At 38.1% G+C, this 23,671-nt stretch overlaps 2 protein-coding genes across 2 annotated transcripts in view; one reads left to right on the forward strand and one right to left on the reverse strand.

Annotated features, from left to right (window-relative positions):
* The window catches only part of hdhd2 (haloacid dehalogenase-like hydrolase domain containing 2), a 45,304-nt gene extending 44,996 nt beyond the window's left edge, over positions 1-308 (forward strand). Inside the window, exon 9 of the mRNA XM_041810433.1 lies at positions 1-308. Within this exon, the coding sequence (XP_041666367.1) occupies positions 1-104 (104 nt within the window). The 3' untranslated portion in view covers positions 105-308.
* katnal2 (katanin p60 subunit A-like 2) lies at positions 296-21,853 on the reverse strand. The gene is made up of 15 exons (XM_041810432.1): positions 21,701-21,853; positions 20,397-20,467; positions 18,819-18,985; positions 18,643-18,685; positions 18,455-18,557; positions 11,514-11,612; positions 7,754-7,831; positions 5,442-5,540; positions 3,381-3,444; positions 3,152-3,270; positions 2,920-3,011; positions 2,264-2,374; positions 1,275-1,437; positions 963-1,065; positions 296-842 (listed from the first exon to the last, which is right to left on the reverse strand). Exons 1-15 carry the CDS (start codon positions 21,749-21,751, stop codon positions 703-705), a joined length of 1,503 nt encoding a protein of 500 aa, XP_041666366.1. The 5' UTR covers positions 21,752-21,853; the 3' UTR covers positions 296-702.
* Positions 21,854-23,671: the final 1,818 nt, after the last annotated feature.

The following is a 23,671-nucleotide window of genomic DNA, read 5'->3' on the forward strand; positions in this document are numbered from 1 at the left end:
GTAAATACAGAGAGGGAGATGAGAACAAAATCAACCCTCCTCCCTACCTGATATGCAACAGCTTCCCAGACGCTGTCGAACACATCCTGAAAAATCTCTTGTAACTTTAGAAATCTACAGTCTGACTCTTTTTTCACTCATACATTACAAACATTCTAAATACCACTGTCACTGTTCTAGACTTATTGTGATATAACAGTGGTTTAGAACCCTCATTGTAGACTTCTTGTTTTATCTCTGCATGATAAAGGAAGATTGACCTTACATCTGACCAATCATTTTGGAAATAAAAATGTAATTTAACCAAACAGTTTATTGGTTTGTCTCTATAATAAAGATAACTTAAAATAGAGTATCTATTTGGAAGAAACAACCCTTTTGCACCTTGTATAACTACTTTTACAACATTTAATGCGGAGAAATGTTCAGCTGCTTTGTTTACTTGTGATTCTGCTTCTAGCACAAATAAACCAAAAACATAGACTACTTTACTACTACTTAGCAGAGTACAAAGGTTGTCCAATTCTTTTTCAAGGGATCTAAGTTAATTGATGGCAAATTTCCCCCAGATGTTCCACGACTTAAGTCAGTCAAATAAGGGTCACAATTTCATAAATACTTTGAAAATCATGTACAGCTAGGAGAATCTTATTCCAATATTCAGTACAAAAGTATTTTCCCATGTAAAACTTAGCCTGTGCTTTAGACAGACTTGTACTCTCTCTCCCAGGCTGTGAATCTGTCCATCAAGTTTCGGGCTGAAGGTTTGGTGTGAGTGATGACTTCTTGAAAACCAGCAGTTGTGACTGTTTCCAGCTCGATGACAGGCCTGTTGGAATCCCCTGTGAATGAGACTCTTCGTGAAATTGGATTGTTTTATTCAAGGGCAGAAAATGTAGCTATTTTGATATGTGTGTATATGTGAGGTGGTGTGTGTGTGCATGTCTGTCTGTTCACTCTACCATTGTTGTGTGACTCAAGAGCATCAAAAATCTTGCGGACTGGTCTCATTGCAGCCTCCTTGCACACCAATCTTATATCAGAGCCAGAGTAACCATCCATCCCCTTTAACAAATAACCAGAATAAGATATAAACTAGGCACAAAGTTTATTATATTCTAGGCTATCTGATCATAGTGGAAACAGTTGATTTTTGATTGTTGATTTTTAGAACAGGTGTCATGAAATCATCGATAGTTTTTGATTTATGGTTGACATAGAAAATGTAAGAATTTAATTAAGAAATGATCTCGATGAGTGTTACTGTAACAGACCTTTGCTAGAGTTTCATAGTTCAGCTCAGTTCGTAACTCCACCCCTCCTATGGTGGTAAGAGGAGGAAGCCAATGAGAAATCATGGCTTGGCGAGCTGCTGAGGAAGGGAGACTGACAAGAATCCTTTTTTCTAACCTGCGCAGCATGGCATGGTCCAGTTCCCTTACAGAATAGGACAAAGAGTGCAAGACTTTGGTCAAAATTTACTTAAGTCAAAGTATTGGTCTTTAAAACGTACAAGTAAAAAAGTGTTCAATTTAAAATTGGCTTAGAGTAACTACTGAGATGTACAGTAAAATATCTTTTATTCTTGGCATTCTAAGAACATGAGAATATAAATATCCAACTAGGTTATTTAAGTGAAGTTATACCTTTATAGTGTGTGATGTGAAACAGTCTTTCACTATGTGCTACCTCATGTGCAGCCACTCACCAATCTGTTTCATACCACTGACAGAAAGCTAGAACCTCCTTGTTTGAACTTATAGTTTTTATGTTTTTCTCAGTTCTTGTGGTTTTTTTAAAATGCTGTCAAGTACAATACTTCACCCAAAATATACTTAAATAAAATTAAAATGACAGATTTTAAAATGTACCCAAAAAAGTACCATTACGCAAAAAAGCAACTAAGTTACAGTAATTTGAGTAAATATAAGTGGTTACTTTCCACCCCTGTCAATTAATAAACAGCAGGTATTTTAATGCCATTCTAGTCTGAATGCCCTGAATCTGAAAAAAAAAATCAGGTATTGCTGCATGTTAGGGCTTTCAATAATGTTATATAAATAACTTAACTTGCTTTAAGTAGAACAAGAGAAAGAAGCAAAAATGGAGCATTAAGAGAAACAAAAATTTTATCTGTTACTGACACATCGGTCCTCCATCTTGATTTTATATGTTACTGCTAATCCCTCACTGCCTTGCTTTCATTTTCTGAATGAATTAAAAAATAAAAGCTTTTCTTTTGGTGTGTATGTTTAAGTGTTACCAAGGTAAGTTGGAGGCAGCCAATAGAAACACTAGGTCATCAGATTTTGCTAGTCCATCCATTTGAACCAGAAGCTCAGTCTTCATCCTGCGGCTCCCTTCATGCTCTCCTCTGAAAAAAGAAAAAAAAATCCACAGAAAATCTGCTATTCCCCCAAAAAAAGTTCTACTGACCACGGTGTATAAATAAGTCATTAGTCATTTTAGTGATTAAAGTGTGTGTGTGTGTGCACATGCACGCACACATCCAGGTTGGATTTGGCCACCCACCAAATAGGGATATTAAAGTGTAGCATAAGGGGAATTTCCTCAACCTACCTTGCAGGTGAACAGAAGCAACATAACAGCAATTTGTGGCAGACAACATACAGTGAATCTAGCTCTTCTGCTTTATCTACTCTGACACTACCTCTTTCTCATGTCCAAGGGGCTGACTATGTTTACAGTGACAAGCTCTGTGCTGGCTTGGCTCTAAACTTTTTATCTTGAGCCTAGCACACAATTTTCGTAATGGAGATTGTGTGCTGGGTCCTACTAAAGTATTTTTTACTAACTCTGTGTCTTCAGTCTGAGATGTTTAAACGAAGTGGGCAAAGACTCCTGGTCAATGGAGAAGCTGTAAATACTGAAACTTCTACATTATTTGGTTCAGCATACCCTATGGTGATTCCTCTTTGGCTCATCACTGACTCCAATTCATCTACAAAGATGGTGGATGGCGCGTGATATCTTGCCAGCTCAAACAAAACCTGCAGACATACAGTTTACAAAAATCTAAACTATAAGTACAGAGAAAATTGAGAAAGATGACTGTGTTATGTATATATAATGCGTGCATATGCATTTTTTTTCTCTTTTTTATGGATTGTTTGTGTTAAACATAACCTACCCTGACCAGTTTTTCAGAGTCTCCTCTCCACTTGCTGACAATGCTTGAGGCAGAGATGTTAAAGAAGGTTGTCTTGCATTCTGTCGCCACGGCCTTGGCCAACAGTGTTTTACCTGTACCTGTGTGAATATGTGATTTTGACAGTTTTGATAAAGTAAGCCACTAAATTTGTCTAAGTACATCAAGCTTTTTTTCCTCTCATCAATCAACCAAGTGCTAAAGACCTTACCTGGGGGGCCATACAGCAGTAAACCCTTCCATGGAGATAGGATGCCTGTAAACAGCTGAGGGTACTAAAAGAGAGAGTGGAGCAGTAATTTATAAATGTTTAAAAAAAAAAAGTGAGCCTTCGGTAAAACACAGCCTTTAAAATGGGAACATTTTGTGACTTCAAATACTTGTGCAAATACCTTTCCTAAAACTGCTTTAGGAATAAAAATGCCAATCCTTGTTCTCTTCTCTGCCATCTAGCATGCCTAGGTAGGTATACAGTTGAAACCAGAAGTTTACATACTCTATATAAAAAGGCACATAAACTTTTTTTCTCACTGTCTAACATTTAATCAGATTAAACCTTTCCTGTTTTTGGTCAATTAGGATTACCAAAATTATTTCTATTTGCTAAATGCAAGAATAATGAGAAAAGGATTTTTTTTAGACAATTTTTAATACTTTCTTCAAAGTCATAAGTTTACATACACTAAGATTACTATGCCTTTAAACAATTTGGGAAAGCCCAGATGATGATGTCATGTCTTTGGAAGCCTCTGATAGGTTTATTGACAACATTTGAGTTAATTAGAGGCATACCTGTGGATGTATTTTAAGGCACACCTGAAACACACTGCTTCTTTGTGAAACATCATGGGAAAATCAAAAGAAATCAGCCAAGATATCAAGAAGAGAACTGTGGACTTGCACAAGTCTGGTTCATCCTTGGGTGCAATTTCCAGATGCCTGAAGGTGCTACGTTCATCTGTTCAAACAATTATACACAAGTATAAACACCATGGGAATGTCCAGCCGTCATACCGCTCAGGAAGGAGACAGGTTCTGTGTGCCAGAGATGAACGTGCTTTGGTCCGAAAAGTGCATCTCAACCCAAGAACAAAAGCAAAAGACCTTGTGAAGATGCTGGCTGAAGCATCTTCGGCCATTATGTGTCATTATCAACAGTCAAACGATTCCTAAAAAAGCCAGATTATAGTTTGCAAATGCACACAGGGACAAAGACCTTATTTTCTGGAGACATGGTCTGTGGTCTGATGAAACTAAAATTGAACTTTTTGGCCATAATGACCATCATTACATTTGGAGAAAAAAGGGGGAAGCTTGCAAGCCTGAGAACACCATCCCAACTGTGAAACATGGGGGTGGCAGCAGCATCATGTTGTGGGGTTGTTTTGCTGCAGGAGCGACTGGTGCACTTCACAAAATAGATGGCATCATGAGGAAAGAATATTATGTGGACATACTGAAGCAACATTTCAAGACATCAGCCAAGAAGTTAAAGCTTGGGCGCAAATGGGTTTTCCAAATGGACAATGACCCTAAGCATACTGCCAAACTGGTAACAAAGTGGCTTAAGGATAACAAAGTCAATGTTATGGGGTGGCCATCCCAAAGCCCTGATCTCAATCCCATTGAAAATTTATGGGCAGAGCTGAAAAGGCATGTGCGAGCAAGGCGGCCTACAAACTTGGCTCAGTTACACCAGTTCTGCAGGAGGAATGGGCCAAAATTTCTGCAAACTATTGAGAGAAGCTTGAAGAAGCATATCCAAAAGTTTGACCCAAGTCATACAGTTTAAAGGAAATGCTACCAAATACTAATGAAATGTATGTAAACTTCTGACTCTCAAGAAAATAATAAAAAATTGTCTAAAAAACAATCTCTTTCATTATTCTGGCATTTAGCAAATAGAAATAATTTTGGTAATCCTAACTGACCAAAAACAGGAAAAGTTTAATCTGATTTAATGTTAGATGGTGAGAAAAAAAAGTTTATGTGCCTTTTTATATAGTGTATGTATATTTCTGGTTTCAACTGTATGTTGGGAAGCAGTGCTGTGCGTGATAATACAGATACACACATGGATAGAGAGGTACCTCTATCCATGTGTGTATCTCTGTTCTTCCATAATACCTCTGGTATAGATTTAAAATCAGCCTAACAGACTGGCCTGGCCTAACTGCTCTCCTTCTCCTTAAGCTGTTCAAAGAAGATGTATCCAAAATCGAACAAAGGCAAACAGAGCTGAATAACCACCATACTCAAATAGTTGCCCAACCTTAATTGGATATACGACAGCCTCCTTTACTAATCGCTTTGCATCCTCTAGGCCAATGATGTCCTCCCAACGCACATCAGGGCTGTGCAAATAGATGTCCTTTCGGAAAAAAACAGATGCATGTAAATGATATTCCACGTTATAATCCAAATACAAGTGCATCTCTTAAAATCAAGATTTCATCAAAAAGTTGATTTATTTCAGTAATTCAATTCAAAAAGTGAAACTCATATATTAATTCAATTACACAAAGACATATGAGTGTTTTTTTTTCTTTAAGTTTTGATGATTATGGCTTACAGCTTATGAAAACCTTTGGGTTTCATTCAGTATCTCAGAGGAGGAATATTGTGAAAAACCTCAACATTAGAGACTCATGGTGCCACTTTCTAATCAGCTAATTAACTCAAAATATTTGCAAAGGTTTCCTGAGCCTTAAACTGGTATCTCAGTCTGGAGCCTACACAATCATGACAGCTGACTTGACAGATGTCCAGAAGACTTTCATTGACACCCTGCACAAGGAGGGTAAGACAAAAAAGATCATTGCTAAAGAAGCTGGCTGTTCACAGAGTGCAAATTAATGAAAAATTGAACTGAAGGAAAAGTGTGGTTAAAAAAAAAAAAAAGGTGCACAAGCAGCAGGGATAACCACAGCCTCGAGAGGATTGTGAAAGAAGCCCAATCAAGACTTTTGGGGGAGCTTCACAAGGAGTGGACTGCAGCTGGACTTGGTGCTTCAAGAGACAGACGTATCCAGGATATGGACTACAACTGTCTCATTCCTTGTTTCAAGCCACTCTTGACCCAGAGACAATGTCAGAGGCATCTTTCCTGGGCTAAGGAAAAAATACTGGACTGTTGCTAAGTGGTCCAAAGTCCTCTTTTAAGATGAAAGTATATTTTGCATATCATTTGGAAATCAAGGTCCCAGACGTCATGTTTGTATAGTGGGTTCTTCATTAATATGCCAGGTGTACTTGAAGAAAAATACTTTAATAAAGGTAACTTCATTCATTCACATCTTACAGATACGGTTATCTGTAAACTTACAGCTCATCAGGCCCGTAAAAACTGCACATGTTCCAACAACTATGACAGCTCACAAGGGAGGCAAAACATCTGTTACTCATATCATTACACCAGAGTCTGGAGGAAGAGAGCGCACAACATAATCCAAGTTGTTTGAGGTCCAGTGTTAAGTTTCCACAGTCAGAAAGAAAAAAAAAAAAGTTTCCACAGTCAGTGATGGTATGGGGATCGATGTCATCTGCTGGTGTTGGTCCACTGTGTTTTATCAGGTCCAAGGTCAGCACAGATGTCTACCAGGAAGTTTCAGAGCACTTCATGCTGACCGGCTTTATGTACATGCTGATTTCATTTTCCAGCAGGACTTGACACCTCCATTTCTGTGTTAAAATTCTTTTTTTTTTTTAAATTGGTTTGAGGTAATATTCAAATTTTCTGAGATACTGAATTTTGGGGTTTCATTAGCTGTAAGCCATAATCTTCAAGATTATAATAGTTTAACTTCCTGAATTGATTTTCTGAAGAAAAAAAAATAACTTTTTGATGATATTCCAACTGAGATGCACCTGTATGTTCATAGTTTGTTCACAAGCTACTTTTTTTTTTAGTTTTGTTACCATGACGTTTCAACTGCTAAGTTCCTGCAGTCTTCCTCAGAAAAGTCATGAGATGTTGCTGTAACGTGTATTATTTTGTCCAAAAAGCAACAAGTACCAACGATGGATCAGGGAAGTAATCGAGATTCAGAAACAGGCTTATAGGACTATGAAAAGGGATGAGGGGGCTTACATTTTGCCCCCACACCTGGGATGCTATCTTCAAGAAGCTGCTAGACAGGTGTGACCATCCTGTCAATCAAAACAGGACAACCAACCTGTTTAAGATCTGCTGATAAGACATGTCACAGCAACATCATGTGACTGCTCTGAGGAAGACTGCTGGAACTTAGCAGTCAAAACACGCCAAGGTAACACAAAACTACACTCATCTGTCAATAAGAAACCACAGGGGAAAAAAATGATATTCCACATGGTTTCTAACACAAACACACGCTGGGTATTTTAGGATGAAATTTTAACTAATAGAAATAGATCCTTTGGCTTCATTATAAAAATACATCAACATGGCTCTCCAGTGCTCTCTAGTGGACATACTTTTCTAAAATATATAAACTGACATATACTGAGTAGTATGCCCCACTTTTAGATAGACAAAAGTGTTTTAAATGCCTGTCTTTTTATCATTATATGTAGATGCAGTGAATGTGTGTGCTTGTATATTACTCTGCTGATGATTGCAGCCAGTTCTTTCATCTCTCCAGTCATCCCAGAAAGACCATTAAGAGGCTTCAGCAGCTTCTCCTGCAAAACAACATGAAATCAGAATACATAAAGTAATAGTGTGGTTGTTTTATTTTGTTTTTTGTTATTTCCTTTAGAACTTAAAGACAGAAAGAAAATATATATCATAACAATGTTTAGAATGTTTTACATCATCATATGTTTGGTTCTTTTGTTTATTTTGTTTTGGCATTACCTCATCATTGTTCTAGGACACTTTATAGTAATTACCATGTGGTTTGAGACACAGTTTGCTCCTTTGATGGTGTCATAGATCACACCCTTCCCCCCTCTAAGATAGGCAGTGAAAGATTTTATAATGCATCTTGATCTTCATTTTCATAAAAAGACACTAGGTTTTTAAATTTTAATGTCAGGAGTGCATTGTTATGTACATAGAATTGTAATTAGTATGTGTTTGTTTTCCTGGGTCAGTTCTGTATAGATGAGCTTGTTCTCAAATGAATTAATTACTCCCATAATCCAGAGCTAAGATATTCAACATTATGCATTAACCATGAGTGTAAATTCTTGTTTGCCTGGTCTATTGCCTGCTTTATGTAAGCTCCACAAAGTTTCAATTCCATGCCACCCATATAGAACCACATGTAATGGATATGAGTGTCGTTGGGGGAATCGACTTTCTGGTCTTTTTAAATTATTTTCATGCAAAAATTGGTGTAAATGTCAGTTTCATTATCAGTGGTTCTCTTTAAAACTTTTGAAAATTTAACCAAAGTTAAGGTTTACCAAGACAAATGTTTCATTTTATTTCTTACACAATAATTAAGTTTCGCTAGTTTTGTATGTGTACATATCTAGAGATAGGTTATAGTTGCTGCTGCACCTGCTTGAACCGAAAACCTTGCTGACAGAAGAAGTGTGAACGCCATAAGGCACAGTGAGACCTCTTCTGCAGGTGTTGCATCGCCATCTCAGAAAGATAGCGAAGGTCAAAACCACAAGGGACTTTTTGGGTTAACTATTGAACTCTCAGTTTCCGCAAACTTGGTGAACTACTGAACTCTCGGTTTCTGTGAATTTGAAACTTTGTCTAAATTTGAACTTAAGAGGGTGGGACTTTCCATGAAGATACGTCAGCCAAACCAGGTATAAAAAGGGGTGCCTATCTGGTCTCATGCAGACTCAAACCAGTAGGCTCAATTGGCCTGCACATGTGCTTCAGCCCCGAGACCTTCTGTGGGGTATGGGTGATAACACTTGTCGGTGAGCAAACCAGTTAAGGACTGTAGCTACTCCTGATGGAAAGGAAAGCCTTATGAGAGTTGAATGGAAGCCAACAAGAGCTACCCAAAAACTAGAAAGTTTTTGGTCGGAAGACATAGAAGTCTATGTGATCCTGACTGTTATTTTGTTCACCAAAGGCAACATCAGCCGATCAGAATAAACAGATTCTATGGTTCGAGGTGAAGTAAAAAATTAACTCCAAAAGCTATCTTTTGTAGTTTCCACTCATGAGGGTTTTTTAATCATATTTTTTATCTTTTACTTGTTTTCCTTATAACCATTTTATATTTTTGTTACCTATATACTTCTTTGAACCAATGTTTGCTTTTGAATTGATTTTTAAATCGTTTTTCTTCCATGCAATCATTCAAAAATGTTCATATAATCCATTTCTGCTGTTGATGAATTTACTGTTACATGTAATCTGTTAAATCTAACAACTTGATTATCAATCTGGCTTTTTGTGAAAATTTTTCGTAAAAATGTTTCAAAACATTTTGTCCTGGTCGTGGAACAGTGGACCAGCTCTACACTCTCAGTAGGGTGCATGGGAGTTTGCCCAGCCAGTCTACATGTGTTTTGTGGACATGGAGACTGGCATTCGACCGTGTCCTGCGAGGAATCCTGTGGAGGGTGCTCTGGGAGTATGGGGTACCGGACCCCCTGATAAGGGCTGTTTGGCCCCTGTACGACCGGTATCAGAGCTTGGTCCGCATTGCCGAAAGTAAGTCGGACTCATTTCCGGTGCATGTTGGACTCTGCCAGGGCTGCCCTTTTATCACCGGTTCTGTTCAAAACTTTCATGGACACAATTTCTAAGATTTATTTTTGGCATTTTTGCCTTTATTTGATAGGACAGTGGATAGAGTCAGAAACAGGGAAGAGAGCGGGGAGAGACATGCAGGAAATAGTGCCATGGGCCAGATTCGAACCCGGGTCGCCTGCATCTATGGAGCGCCTTAACCACTTGACTACCAGCGACACAATTTCTAGGTGCAGCCAGGGCGTTGATGGTGTCCAGATTGGTGGCCTCAGGATAAGGGCTCTGCTTTTTACTGATTATGTGGTTCTGTTGGCTTCATCAGGCCGTGACGTGACCTTCAGCTCTCACTGGAACGGTTCACAACCAAGTATGAAGCGGCTGGGATGAGAATCAGCACCTCCAACTCTGAGGCCATGATCCTCAGTCGGAAAAGGGTGAAATGCCCTCTCCAAATTGGGAATGAGATCCTGCCCCAAGTGGAGGAGTTCAAGTATCTCGGGGTCTTTTTCACGAGTGAGGGAGGAATGGAGCGGGAGATTGACAGGTGGATCAGTGCGACATTGGCATCTGTCGTGGTGAAGAAAGAGCTGAGTTGAAAGGCGAAGCTCTCGATTTACCGGTCGATCTACCTTCCTACCATCACCTATGGTCACGAGCTGTGGGTTGTGACCAAAAGAACGAGATCACGGATACAGGCAGCTGAAATGAGTTTCCTCCGCAGGGGGTCTGGGCTCTCCCTTAGAGATAGGGTGAGAAGCTCGGCCATCCAGGAGAGACTCGGAGTAGAGCCGCTGCTCCTCTGCATTGAGAGGAGCCAGATGAGGTGGCTCGGCATCTTGTCGGGATGCCTCCTGGACGCCTCCCTGGTGAGGTGTTCCGGGCAGGTCCAGCTAGGAGCTGGCCCCGGGGAAGACCCAGGACATGCTGGAGAGACTATGTCGCTCAGCTTGCCTGGGAACACCTTGGGATCCCCCCGGAAGAGCTGGACGAAGAGGCTGGGGAGAGGGAAGTCTGGGCTTCCCTGCTTAGGCTGTTGCCCCTGCGACCCGATCTTGGATAAGCGGAGGGAGATGGATGGATCTTAGCCTCTACTGGGACTTTGTCACAAGCAGAAGTTGAAGTAACCCCAAACATTATCGTTTCCCAGCAGGACCATTTAATCCACATTCAAGGGGGGGTTGGTTAGAGCAATAGAGATATAGTGTGCTCTCAGTTCTCGCAGCCTGCAAGTGACAGGAAACAATAAACCCTAACACTACAGCACATACGAGCGAGTAAGGAGCAGCAGATTGAATTCAGGATTAAAACAGTCCTTGTAACTTTTAAAAACTCAGTATTTTATCCTGGAGCTCTTATCAATCAGTGTGTATACTTATCAGTTCATGTTCACATTATGTTTTTTGAGGGCCTTGAAATTTTCCAGTTTTACTGTCTATTTGCATGTTGATTTTTAAAAATATGGGCTATCTTTTTAAAGCAATCAGTATGAAATGAGCATTTTAGGTTTTAAAATTAATTAATAAAATAATACTTCATGTGATTTTAATCAAGTTCTCATTTGAATTAAGATATTGATTGATTATGATCTGTTAATTTGAATTTAAAGTGAATCAGTGCTAATGTCTACAGTTCAAACAAATAAAATCCCATTCACATCCACATTTGCATTCAACAACAGTAATTCCTCAGTACCTTTTTGCACATGGCTGTCTCCACATCTATTTCACTTCGAACTGAGGAAACATTGAGACCACACCCTGGCAGCTCTATGGGAAAAGAGGAGCAATTCTCCTGGAAAATTAAACACAGACACCACGATGTCTGTAGAATTAACTGGCATTTTAATATAATGCGTGTGGTTTTTCTTTGTTTAATTAAAGTCTTCAGATGTACATTCAAACCAAGGTGGGCAGGTGCTGAGCTAAAAGAAAGTACATCAGAGCAAACAGAAAAAAACACCTTTGCACACTGCAAGGCTCCAAAAGTCCAAATTATGTATTGCACTAAAGTGACGTTTCAAGCACTGCTGCTCTTCATCAGCCTAAAGTGACATGTTCTAAGCATTCTAAGCACAGGTGAAGGTAATCATATCAGTACATATCAGTTACATGAACAGATATGTAAGTCATCACATGAGCAACTTTCAAAAGTTCATTCAGACAAAAAAAATAAACATATATCCCAGAGATGGTACATGTACATATACAGGTACATCTCAAAAAAATTAGAATATCATGAAAAGTTCAATATTTTTTGTCACTCTTTTCTGAAAGTGAAACCCATATATTATATAGACTTGTTACACATACAGTGAAATATTTCAAGCCTTTATTTCTTGAAATGTTGATGATTATGGCTTAAAGATAAGAAAACCCAAAATTCAGTGTCTCAAAAAATTAGAATATTACATAAGATCAATAAAAAAAAGATATTTTAAACAAAAATGTCAGGCTTCTGAAAAGTACGTTCATTTCTTTGCCTCAGTTGGGCCTCCTTTTGCATGAATTACTGCATCAATGCGGCGTGGCATGGAGGCGATCAGCCTGTGGCATTTCTCAGGTGTAGATGGAAGCCCAGGTTGCTTTGATAACGGCCTTCAGGTCATCTGCATTGTTGGGTCTGGTGTCTCACATCTTCCTCTTGACAATACCCCATAGATTCTCTATGGGGTTTAGGTTCAGGTTTTTTAACATGGTTACTTTCTTCCATGTAGGCTGCTGCACTTTATTTTAATTTTTGAAAAACACAATGTGCCCTCTGTATGTCATGTGCCTTCATATATCGTATAAATAATCATGATGGGCCACCATGGCCAAAAATGCCAGGGCGTTTTTTGGTCCCAATCCAGCCTTGCCTGGTAGATGGCTACATTGACTGTGGACTTCAGAAAACACAGTGGACCAACACCAGCAGATGCCATGGCAGCCCAAATCATCACTGACTGTGGAAACTTCACACTGGACTTCGAGCAACGTGGATTCTGTGCCTCTCCTTCAAGCTCCCAGATTCTGTAGGAGGAGTGGAGAGGCACAGAATCTATGTTGCTTGATGTCCAGGACATTTTAAGAGCACTTCATGCTTCCTTCTGCTGACAAGCTTTATGGATATGCTGATTTCATTTTCCAGCAGGACTTGGCACCTGCCCACACTGCCAAAGGTACCAAAAGCTGGTTCAATGACCCTAGGGTTACTGTGTTTGATTGGCCAGCAAGCTGGCCTGACCTGAACCCCATAGAGAATCTATGGGGTATTGTCAAGAGGAAGATGAGTGACACCAGACCCAACAATGCAGATGACCTGAAGGCCACTATCAAAGCAACCTGGGCTTCGTTTAATACCTGAGAAATGCCAAAGACTGATCGCCTACATGCCACACCACATTGATGCAGTAATTCATGCAAAAGGAGGCTCAACCGAGTATTGAAGGCATAGAAATGAACATACTTTTCAGAATCCTGACATTTCTGTTTAAAATATCTTTTTTTTATTTATCTTATGTAATATTCTAATTTTTTGAGACACTGAATTTTGGGTTTTCATTTCTGTAAGCCATTATCATCAACATTTCAAGAAATAAAGGCTTGAAATATGAGTAACAAATCAATATAATATATGGGTTTCACTTTCAGAAAAGAGTGACAAAAAATATAGAACTTTTTCATGATATTCAAATTTTTTGAGATTTACCTGTGTACACTGTCAAAATTCACACTTTCCAGATGTTAGATGCTTACAGTAGGTGTATAACTAATACAAACCCATGATGACATGGTGGTATAGACCAAGAAATTATCAATAAAGACGCATATCCATAATTCTTTTGAGGCTCTAAAACAACCACTATAGTAGAGCTAAAACTCCATAGACTGATGTAACTAACATTAGGCAGAAAGCAGTCATTAAGTGCATAAACAAACTAGAGAGGTGCCTCTATAAGTCCTGTAGGTTCTATCTATGAAGTCAGAGATAACCAGATATACATGAAAAAGTAAACAGTAGTGCTGTACAATTAATACAATCACAGCAGCAGGCTTTGCAATACAGTGATCCAATAGAGGGCTACAGGTGTGTTTTTTATGAGTATGTTATGGGCTAAATCCAGGTAAATTAACAATGCCAGAAACTAAAGCATCTAGTGTATTAAAGAAAGGATGAAAGAAAATAGGACGGGTTTTCAATAAGGAGAAACAGGCTGGGTTAGCTCATCAGCACGCAGTTGTCGTCAGGGCCTCCAGCCTAGTTCGCTGTTGAAGCGCTGCGTGGCACAGTGAGCTCAAGTTTCCTTTCAGTTCAGTTTTAGTTTCGTTGGGTAACAGTTCAAAAACAATGACTAGTTTCATTCAAGTCCAGGGAATTGGTTTGCTGTAGAGTCCGAGTTGACGTCTTTTTCTCTCATTGGCGGCATTCCCCACTACCTGAGTCTTGTGACGTCATTTAAAGGTGACACAGTCGCAGCATTGCGCACACTGCTGTCATTGTGCATTCAAGACTGTCGGACATTCCAGCACAGCTTAACCCATTGGTTATTTCCCCCATGAAAACTAGTCCAAAACAATTTACAAAGAGAAAAGAAAAGAATGGAAGAGGAACTCTATCACGCTTATTCCTAACAAGTGGCACTATAGAAGTTAATAGTATGTCTGCAGAAAGACCTTTTGTTCCAATAGTTCATCGAAAAAAGACAAAACTTTTTTGAAAGATATTGAGTTATTGTGAAAGCAATTCTTTTAAATTTGAGTTGAGAAATGCACACTCCCACATTATCATTATTTGCTGTATTTTCCTTAAATACCAAACACACTCATTATAGCCTCTAATCATAAATTCATTATCACCCATAGTAATATTAACACACATATTCACAACTGCACAATCAATTTCAATTCAAGCAGTATTGGTGAAAAGTATTTAGGCACAAGCCCATGTATACAACATTGCAACTGATAAATAAAGACAATTGCGGGTCACATAAAAGGGTTAATGTCCATTTCCTCATTAAGATCTTTTGGGGGACAGGGTGTTGAAAGTATAGATCCAGAACACGTTTTAAAGAAGGTTTAAGTGTCCTGTCTCTTCATGGGAGTGTAATGTGGGAGTAGGAGTCTTTGATACCAATGTAACTAGGGGGAAGCAACAGAATGGTACATTAGGTCAAAGTGGTTTGAACAGGACTTTTTTTGTCAAGGTTTCTGATTGTTCTTCTGTGTTCTGAGACTGTTTTTCAAAAGATCAATGTTTCCCAAAGTGTAGGCCAACAATAGGCTGGCCACAAGAGGTCATTTTTAATGACTAAAATTCATAGAAATAAAAAAATTATATCCCATTTTGTATTATCATAAAATACATTATTACATGTCATAATTTTAAGTTTCAGAAACAAAACATTGGCAGGAGTTTTCACTCGTGTCACCTTTTTATCATTTATTTTGCCAATCATGGTTTAACTGGTGTTGGATTAATTAATGACACTCTGTTATCCCTCTGTTATCCCTTGTTTCCCAAACTTAGAAATGTATTCGAGTCTGCAAAACATTAATTCTACTTTAAAAATTTGCAATGAAATCCCTTGTTTACAAAACAAAATTATAATAAATAAAAGGTTAATAATTAAGCCACGTGCTATGATTTAACAAGTAATTTTGATGGGCCCCAGGGGATTTTCCGGTCTTAAATTGGGCCACAGCATACTGAAGTTCAGGAAATTCTGGTCTACATGTTTTACGTAGGTAAAACATGCAAGTCCCTAAGGACACATAAGCATGTTTGATTACATTGGAGGTTTCACATGAGAACTTACTTCTTAAATGGAAAAAACAAAGGCAGGAAACAGGCTGAAAGAACAACTAATGGCAGGCTTGACGAACAAAGAGGAGATGACACCACTGCTCCAAAAGAGACCAAAAGAGAGCGGAGTTACAGAAGGATATTAAAACGTCCAAAAAGAAAAAGTTAGACCAAGACACATGGGACAATGAGCAAGGCACATTGTATAGAGAAATAATCCTAGACCTCCCGCCACTGTGACACAATTCATACACTGAACAGAAAGAGAGCACACCACTATGGAAGAAACTATGGTTCAGCTGTTTCCACCTATTCACTAGATGAAGACTCAGGATCCAACGCCACCCTACAGGATTTTTGTCTGAGAAACCCCCTCACTCAGGCACCATCCAAGGTGGAGGAGGAAGAAGACCAGGAGAGGGCAAAAACACATCAAGGTAATCACGCAACACCTGCTGCCTGAGGAGGAGATAAATGTAATCAACCTGTCAAGTAAGCCTGTGACTGACACATGCATTTCTGTCCTTAACAGTGGACTCCCTTTATGTCCTACTACCAACTGTAAAGACTTCAGTATATTCATTGATTTACAGAAGTGTTTGACACTGAACACCAACACCTCTGTGCAAGGAGTATGGAGGCAGCTGAACTGTTCCTCCACATACAATACTCCAATTCCTCCAAATCTCCTAGCATCTCATGCATTTTAGGACTGATGGAAACTGTGTTGACTAATAATTATTTTATGTATGGCAACAACTTCTTCCTACAGGTGTCAGGGGACAGCATGGTTTCCAAAGTGTCCCCCAGTTTTGCCTCACTGTATGCTGAACACAAGATCATACTGAAGCCATCAAGGAACCCCTTTCTACAGTACATCAACACTTACAGAGGGCATATTGATGACTTTTTCTTAATTCTTTGAGGAGAAACTCAGAGACTTTGACCCATTCATAAACAATCAATACGAACATTTGAAATTCTCTATGGCACATGATCCTTTTAAAATGAACTTTCTTGACATACTAATTATCAGCAACAATGGAGGCCTCAATACTAGTCTGTACAGAGAGCCGACGGACAGAAATTCTTTATTACATCAACAATCACACCATTCCACACCTTTAAGGTCTCCCAGTCAGCTGCATTTGTTGCATCTGTAGTTCAGATGCCGATTTCCAAAAATCAAAGCATCGCTCTAGAAAACACATTTTTACAAAGAGGATACAAAAAGATGCTTTCAAATGTTTTTCTAAGCAAACTCAAGCTGAATGTCAACAGAAAACCAATACAAAAAAAAAAACACATCAAGGATCACATGTCCCCTAGCAAGAGACACATCATCTATCATTTAAATACACTGGCATGTTGTTGCTACAGATCCAGCCCTCAAAGGTCATCTGGACAACCCAGAATTGTTTTTAGGAGACCTCCTAACTTCAGTAAAAAGTTGATGAGAGCAGACTGTACAACCTCTATATCTTTTCAACCCACCTTTCTGAATCCATTAGGACCAGGAAATTATAAATGTGGTCATGGTCGACAATGTAACTTAATTCATAAAACTGAAAACTTTTGTCATCCCCACACAGGCAAAACTAGTCATCAAAGTCATTTAATGCAAAACTTTGATTGTAATCTATTTTCTTAAAGGTGCAGTGTGTAATATCTAGCTTGTAGCATTATGCTAACAAACTTGGTAAATAAAAAAGAAAGAAAGAAAGAAACACAATATTCATAAGTGGGTTTGTCCAAATTAGTGTTTAATCACCTAAATTTAAAAAATGTTTTTTTTATTTTTTTTTTTTATTTCAGAATATGTCTTTCATTCATACATGGGGGGATCCCTGCACGGATGCTGCCATCTTGGATTTTTGCATTGTGCATGTTTCTATGGCACCACAGAAGGAAACAAATAACAGATACACTTTTTTTTCTTTCAATCTACTGGCTGCCACAGTTTTCACCAGTGAAATGGGTATCATAATCTAGAATTGACTGTTAAATGTTGATATTTCTAATCGTGTTTGTGAACTTGCTTTAAAAACTGAACCTCAGAACACAGAGGTGCAATCATAAACCATAACAAATAAAGTCTTGTTGCAAAATACTTGGACTAGAACCACTCTGTTGCTTCCCTAAATTACATTGGTATTAAACATGTCACACTCCCACAGAGAGGGGGAGACTTAAACAACATTTTTTTAAAACGTGAGGTATTCTGGATCTATACTCTCAACACCCCACCATTAACACCCAGGTCTTAATGAGGAAATTAACATTAAAAACTGAGTCAAGGCAAGGCAAGGACAGGCAATGGCCACAACAGACGTGTTTTGTGTCGTGGTCTCCTTGAATATGAACAAAGAGCGGAAGAACTCCTGAATTTAAGGCGTGTCCAGGTGATGTGGAAGTGCACATTTCTCAGCTCAAAACTATTGATACCATCTTGGTGTATACCATCACGTCTTCATTGGTTTATATTAGATATACACCAGCATCTCACATCAGAACATTAATACCGCTGGTAATTTAGGCAAGTGTTCATTTTGAAAGTGTATACATATACATAAATCATCTCTTTACATCTTTCTTTTGTTTATTGTCTGAATTTACTTTGGAAAGTTGTGCATGTGATGACTGACGCATCTAGTAATGTGACTACTCATTTGATTATCTTTACCTTTATATAATGGGCATTAAGCACATGTCACTAGTCTAATGGAGCGTAGCAGTGCTTAAAATGTAACTTTGGTGCAATAAATAATTTGGACTTTTGGAACCCTGCTGTGTGCGAGATGTTTTTTCTGTTTGTTTCAATATTCTGTGTTCAACAACATATACTCTACATTGGTATGTGAACTGGATGCTGTCCTCTTGAGGCTGTTTTCAGACTGCATGCTCTGGGACTGGCTGATTTTGGGTAGAGGCTTTACAGATGAACAGGGACTCCTGGTGAATATTTTGATAATGTCAGGATGAAAAGACATTGCAAGAATATAAGACCTTAGAAAGAGTGAAGGCTGGAGACACTCACCTTTTCTTTGCACCACTTTTGGCACATCTGTTTTCACCTTGACCTTAACAACAACAACAAGACAGTAATTGTCTATTGCTGAAATGTAATAATTTATTTTATCAGAATTAAGCAAAAAATTTGAACCAGGAGATATTATTTAAATTTTGCAAGGTTTGATACCAGTGGTTATGTACCTGGATCTGCTTTTCTTCTGATGAGCTTGGGGTACTTCTGGAATTTGATACAGTGATAGTTTTCGTACTCCGTCAGAACCATATCCAGATCAATGTTGTCACATACTTCGAACTTCCTGACACCTCCATTGGTCTCCTGGTCCAAGGCCACCGCTGCAGCTGTGTAACTGGTGGACACATGCACAGGAAAAAACTCAAACTTCTACAGCTCATTCAACCTTCAGAAGTAATAAAGATAAGATCAGGAATTTACTCATTGTCACTGTCACTGTTGACAGTGTGTTGTCAATGAAGAAGAAGCTTTATTGCCATTCATTCAACTAATTCAATTTCATTCATACAATAAAATTTCGTTCAACAGCGAAAAATTGAGAACATCTATATAAGAGTATGTAATCAACTGACAATATATAAATAATAAAAAAAAATATGTAAAATCTAGGGCTGGGACTTAATCGCATTAATTGAGATTATTTAATTACAGAAAAAATAACGCGATAAAAAAAATAACGCATTTAATCTCAATTTATTTTTGCACTCCAAACAGCGCAGAACATTTCTCATTGCACCAGGTATACCCGTAATACTGATGCACAAGACACAACACAACAAACACCATGGAAACTGATGAGAAGTCATTGCTGGGTTTGGTAGGCGGAAAATTTAGTTTTAAAAAAACTACCAGATGGACACCTGGATAAAAGCACAGTTGTGTGCAAATTGTGCAAGAAAGAATTTGCCTATCACCAGAGCTCTTCTAGCCTCCGCTGCTACCTCAATGCCAAACATACTGCAGCTAGCACAGACATTGTTCCTAGTCCAAGCAGGCAGTGTTGCCAATCGACACTCGATAAGATGACTGGGTTCAGAGCCAAAATGAGTAAGTCCACGACTGACAAATTAACAAACTCACTGGCAAAATGGATTGAAGTGGACTGTCAACCACTCTCGGTGGTAGAAGATAAGGGGCTAGAAGCGGTGCTACAGATAGCGTCATCTGACCCAAATTATGAACTGCCATGCAGAAAGAAAATTTCAAACAATGCAATCATAATATTCCTTATTCATATTCCAATTTATGTTAACACTCAGTGATGAAAATCAACACAATTTTGTTGTTTAAGCTCATTTATGTATCTATTCATTGATTCAGTCATATACCAAAATCCATTTCAATTGAAAAATGTTGCTTCTTGTGTCAAATATTGATATGCGATTAATTGAGATTAATTGATTTCAAAGCCTCTAATTAATTAGATTTTTTTTAATCAAGTCCCACCACTAGTAAAATCATTGGTGTGCATTTCTTATAAAGAATGCAAAAAGAGCAGTTAATTGCAACAGTCCAGATATGTTGTATATAGTAGTTGAGAGTACTGTGGTCTACGGTCATAAGGTTTGACATTTTTTTGTACAGAAAAGCACACATTTTGACATATGTGGGCCTGCAGTGTTTCCTATTTTGTTCTACAAACAGGTCTAATGTGCTTTTTAACCCCATTTCCATTTTTTTAATCTTGGTGGGACCAGGCAGGAAATGCATGGGTATACATTTCTTGCTCAGGGTTCTATACTTACCCTTGTCCAAGAAGATGTTGGTAAATGAGGACCAGAAGGCTCTTCCGTCTCATCTCAGTTCTCAGCTCATCCTTTTGGACAACAATACATCAAACACAAAGCTGCACTTTCAAAATAACAACAAAACATGATGTGTCTCTGCTGGTTTTGACTGCAGATGGAAATTACTGTTCAGAAGTACATTCTAAAATCTCAACATTTACAGTCAAAAGTACTGTGTTAAAGGTGCAGTGTGTAAAATTGGGACTATCAACATCTAACAGTCAATTCTGGAGTGTGATGATCATTTCTCTGGTGATAACTGTGGGAACCAGTGAAGTTTAAAAATCAATACATGCTTAACTGTTATTTGGTTCCTTCTATGGTGCCATAGAAACAGGCAAAATGCAAAAACCCAAGACGGCAGCATCCTTGGAGGGGACCCTCCCTATGTATGAATAAAAGGCTTATTCTGAGTTAATTTAAAACATACATTTAAAAAATGTGTTATCAGATGTCAACACTAATTTAGATCAATCTACTTATAAATGTTATGTTTCATTTTAACCAAGCTTGTTTTGCTAAATGCTACTATGCTAAATATTACACACTGTACCTTTAAAGTTGGTTACATTCCTAACTCAACTGTTAGCCTACTGCCAGTATTTCAAATTTATGACAACCAGTTACATAAAAGAGTTGGGGTCATAGAAAAAGCCTATAAAGGACATGCAGTAATAATTACTGACAAATGATCCAACTTAAAGTTAAGATGTCCTGCCTCCACAGTTTTTAAAGGCCCTACCTTTTCTTCACATTTTGTCTTCCCCAAAGGTTACCTTGGCAACCAGAGGACGCTAACATGCTTACCTCTTACCGTTTGTGAAAATATTACTAAATGGTGTGTAAAATGTAAAGACGCTGTGATGGGCACTCTTTGTATAACTAATATTTTCTTATCCTATAGTTTAGTAGTTGAGCAATGCATTCAATGCGGAAGGCTATGATAGTGTTCCTCGATTGAGTATTATTATTGGTTAGTCTTAAGCTGTAAGCTTGCGGCTAGTCCAATGAGGTTCATTTGGTCCACTAGTAACTTATTCTGCTTAATTTCTTTAAACAGACCAGAGTGTTATCTTTTTTACCTGACAGTCTCGACTGCTCACTTGCAGTCTTCCTCAGAGTGGTCACGTGATGTCAATCGAAACTGTCAGGTAAAAAAGATAACACGCTGGTCTGTCAAAAGAAATTAAGCAGAATAAGCTTGCGGCTAGTTGTCCCTCAAATAAGCCCCGAATGACCGACAAGCATTTTACAAAACTCACTGCCTCCCGGGCTTGATGGGCGATTTTCATCGACTGATAATTAAGCTCCATCGTGGTTTAGAAAAAAAAGGCCACGTCGCTCTTCAGTCATATGTGTCCTCCCGTTACTCAGTCTGCGTCCCGTTTCGTCGTCTGGTCGTGCCCTCGTACCCTTCTTCGTCTTCTTCTTCTTCTTCTTCTTCTTCTTCTTCTTCTTCTTCTTTCTTAAGGGTTTATTGGCGGTTGGCAAACAACGACATGGTGCATTTCCGCCACCAACTGGTGTGGAGTGTGGACCAGCGTATCTAAAACAAACACTTAAATTACATGTTAAAAAAAGGGGGGGGGGGGGGGTGTTACAACTTTGTCTGAGAGACTGAAACATCCTGTCTCATCTCCTGAATCCTTTAGTAGAACATCTATAATGTCCAAATGCACACTGTTAAACATGATAAGTAAGTCCGACTCAAACTATTTGAGTCAACCGATTGTCATTTAAGTTCATAAACTCAAACAACAAAAGTATGGAAAAAATACTTTATATAAGTATAGTATACTCAGTTACTTGTTGTTATGGTAATCTAGATAAATTAAGTTGACAGCATCAGTTCCATTGAGTTAACTGAACTTTTGGCAACTAAGTTTCTAACACTTACATGAAGCATGTTCCTTTACATATTTTAAATGTTTTAAGAAAACTTGTGCAAATGGGTTAAGATTACCTTATATGATTTTCTTTATGATAATATAAATAAATATATATAATATATCCAAATAATAATTTGAGTTGACTTTACTTTTGTTTTCCACTGCAACAAATTATTTTATTGCAGTTGTGGATACTCATTTAAACTGATTGCCTTAGCTGTGTTTAACACAATATAACACCCAAATCTGATACAACTTAACATGTTTATTTAGTTGAATATTGGATAACATTTGCACAGCTTTATAACGAAACTTTCTCCACTGTTGTTTTACTTTATTAATCAAGTTAAAAATAAAATAAAATAAAATAAAATAAAAATAAAAGCACAAAAATACAACAATTTCTCTAATCATTCAAATATGTTTACATACCAACAGGAATCAAATGTGTCTAAGGAGCATACAATCCTCTTACATGAATTAAAAACATTTGTCTTTCAAAATTTAAATGAAAAAACATCTGTCCACTTAGCAGTGTATGGCCACCACAAAAGTGATGGAGAAAGTTCAGTATTAAAAACTATAAAATCCAACCAAAGACAGTTTCTGAGCAAGTTCCTGACATAAATCAAGTGGGTGTATTAAGAGAATGCCAATTAATGACAAATGATTTTACAGCAAATATGGACAGGGCAAATAACTGCGTTTCTGAACACCTGTCACAAATCCTCCTTAAAGTACAGTGGTAGGCCAGCCAGGGCAGCTGCTCTTCCTGAGCTGATGTCATCCTTGTCCTGTTGACAAATAAAGAAATTATTCATCAGGAGATGTTAGGGTGCACTGTTCACACGGACCATCATTGTAATGCACTTTAAAAAATGTTCACCTGTTTTTTCAAAGGACATCACCACTTCTGCCATTTTGACACCATAATGTCCTGTCTTTTTTCTTTTGTACAGCTTGAGCAGCTGATATGTATATATTTCAGGGCTTCAGTAATCGATTCTTTTGGATATCAAGTACTCTGTCAAATCTTCTGGCGATTAATCAGGTGCTCTAACAATCAATTACTTTTGCTTTTTTCTACACTGTAAGCCTGGATGAGTTGTATTTATTTAATAATTTTAAGGAAACCGGTTGCCCTAAAAAATGAAGTAATGTTTAATGAAAACTTGAGTAAATTTAACTTAAGTTTTTAAGTACAACAAACTAAATACCAAGTTGATTTAACTTTAAATTTCTTGCAAAGTCAGCTGCTCCCAGATGTTTTGGTTATCTATTCCTTTGTAATAACAAATCAGCTCTATGTCAGTGGTAATTCAACTCCTACAGTGTTAAATTTAA

Source organism: Cheilinus undulatus, linkage group 17 (genome assembly GCF_018320785.1).
Source record: "Cheilinus undulatus linkage group 17, ASM1832078v1, whole genome shotgun sequence".
Taxonomy (NCBI): Eukaryota; Metazoa; Chordata; class Actinopteri; order Labriformes; family Labridae; genus Cheilinus; species Cheilinus undulatus.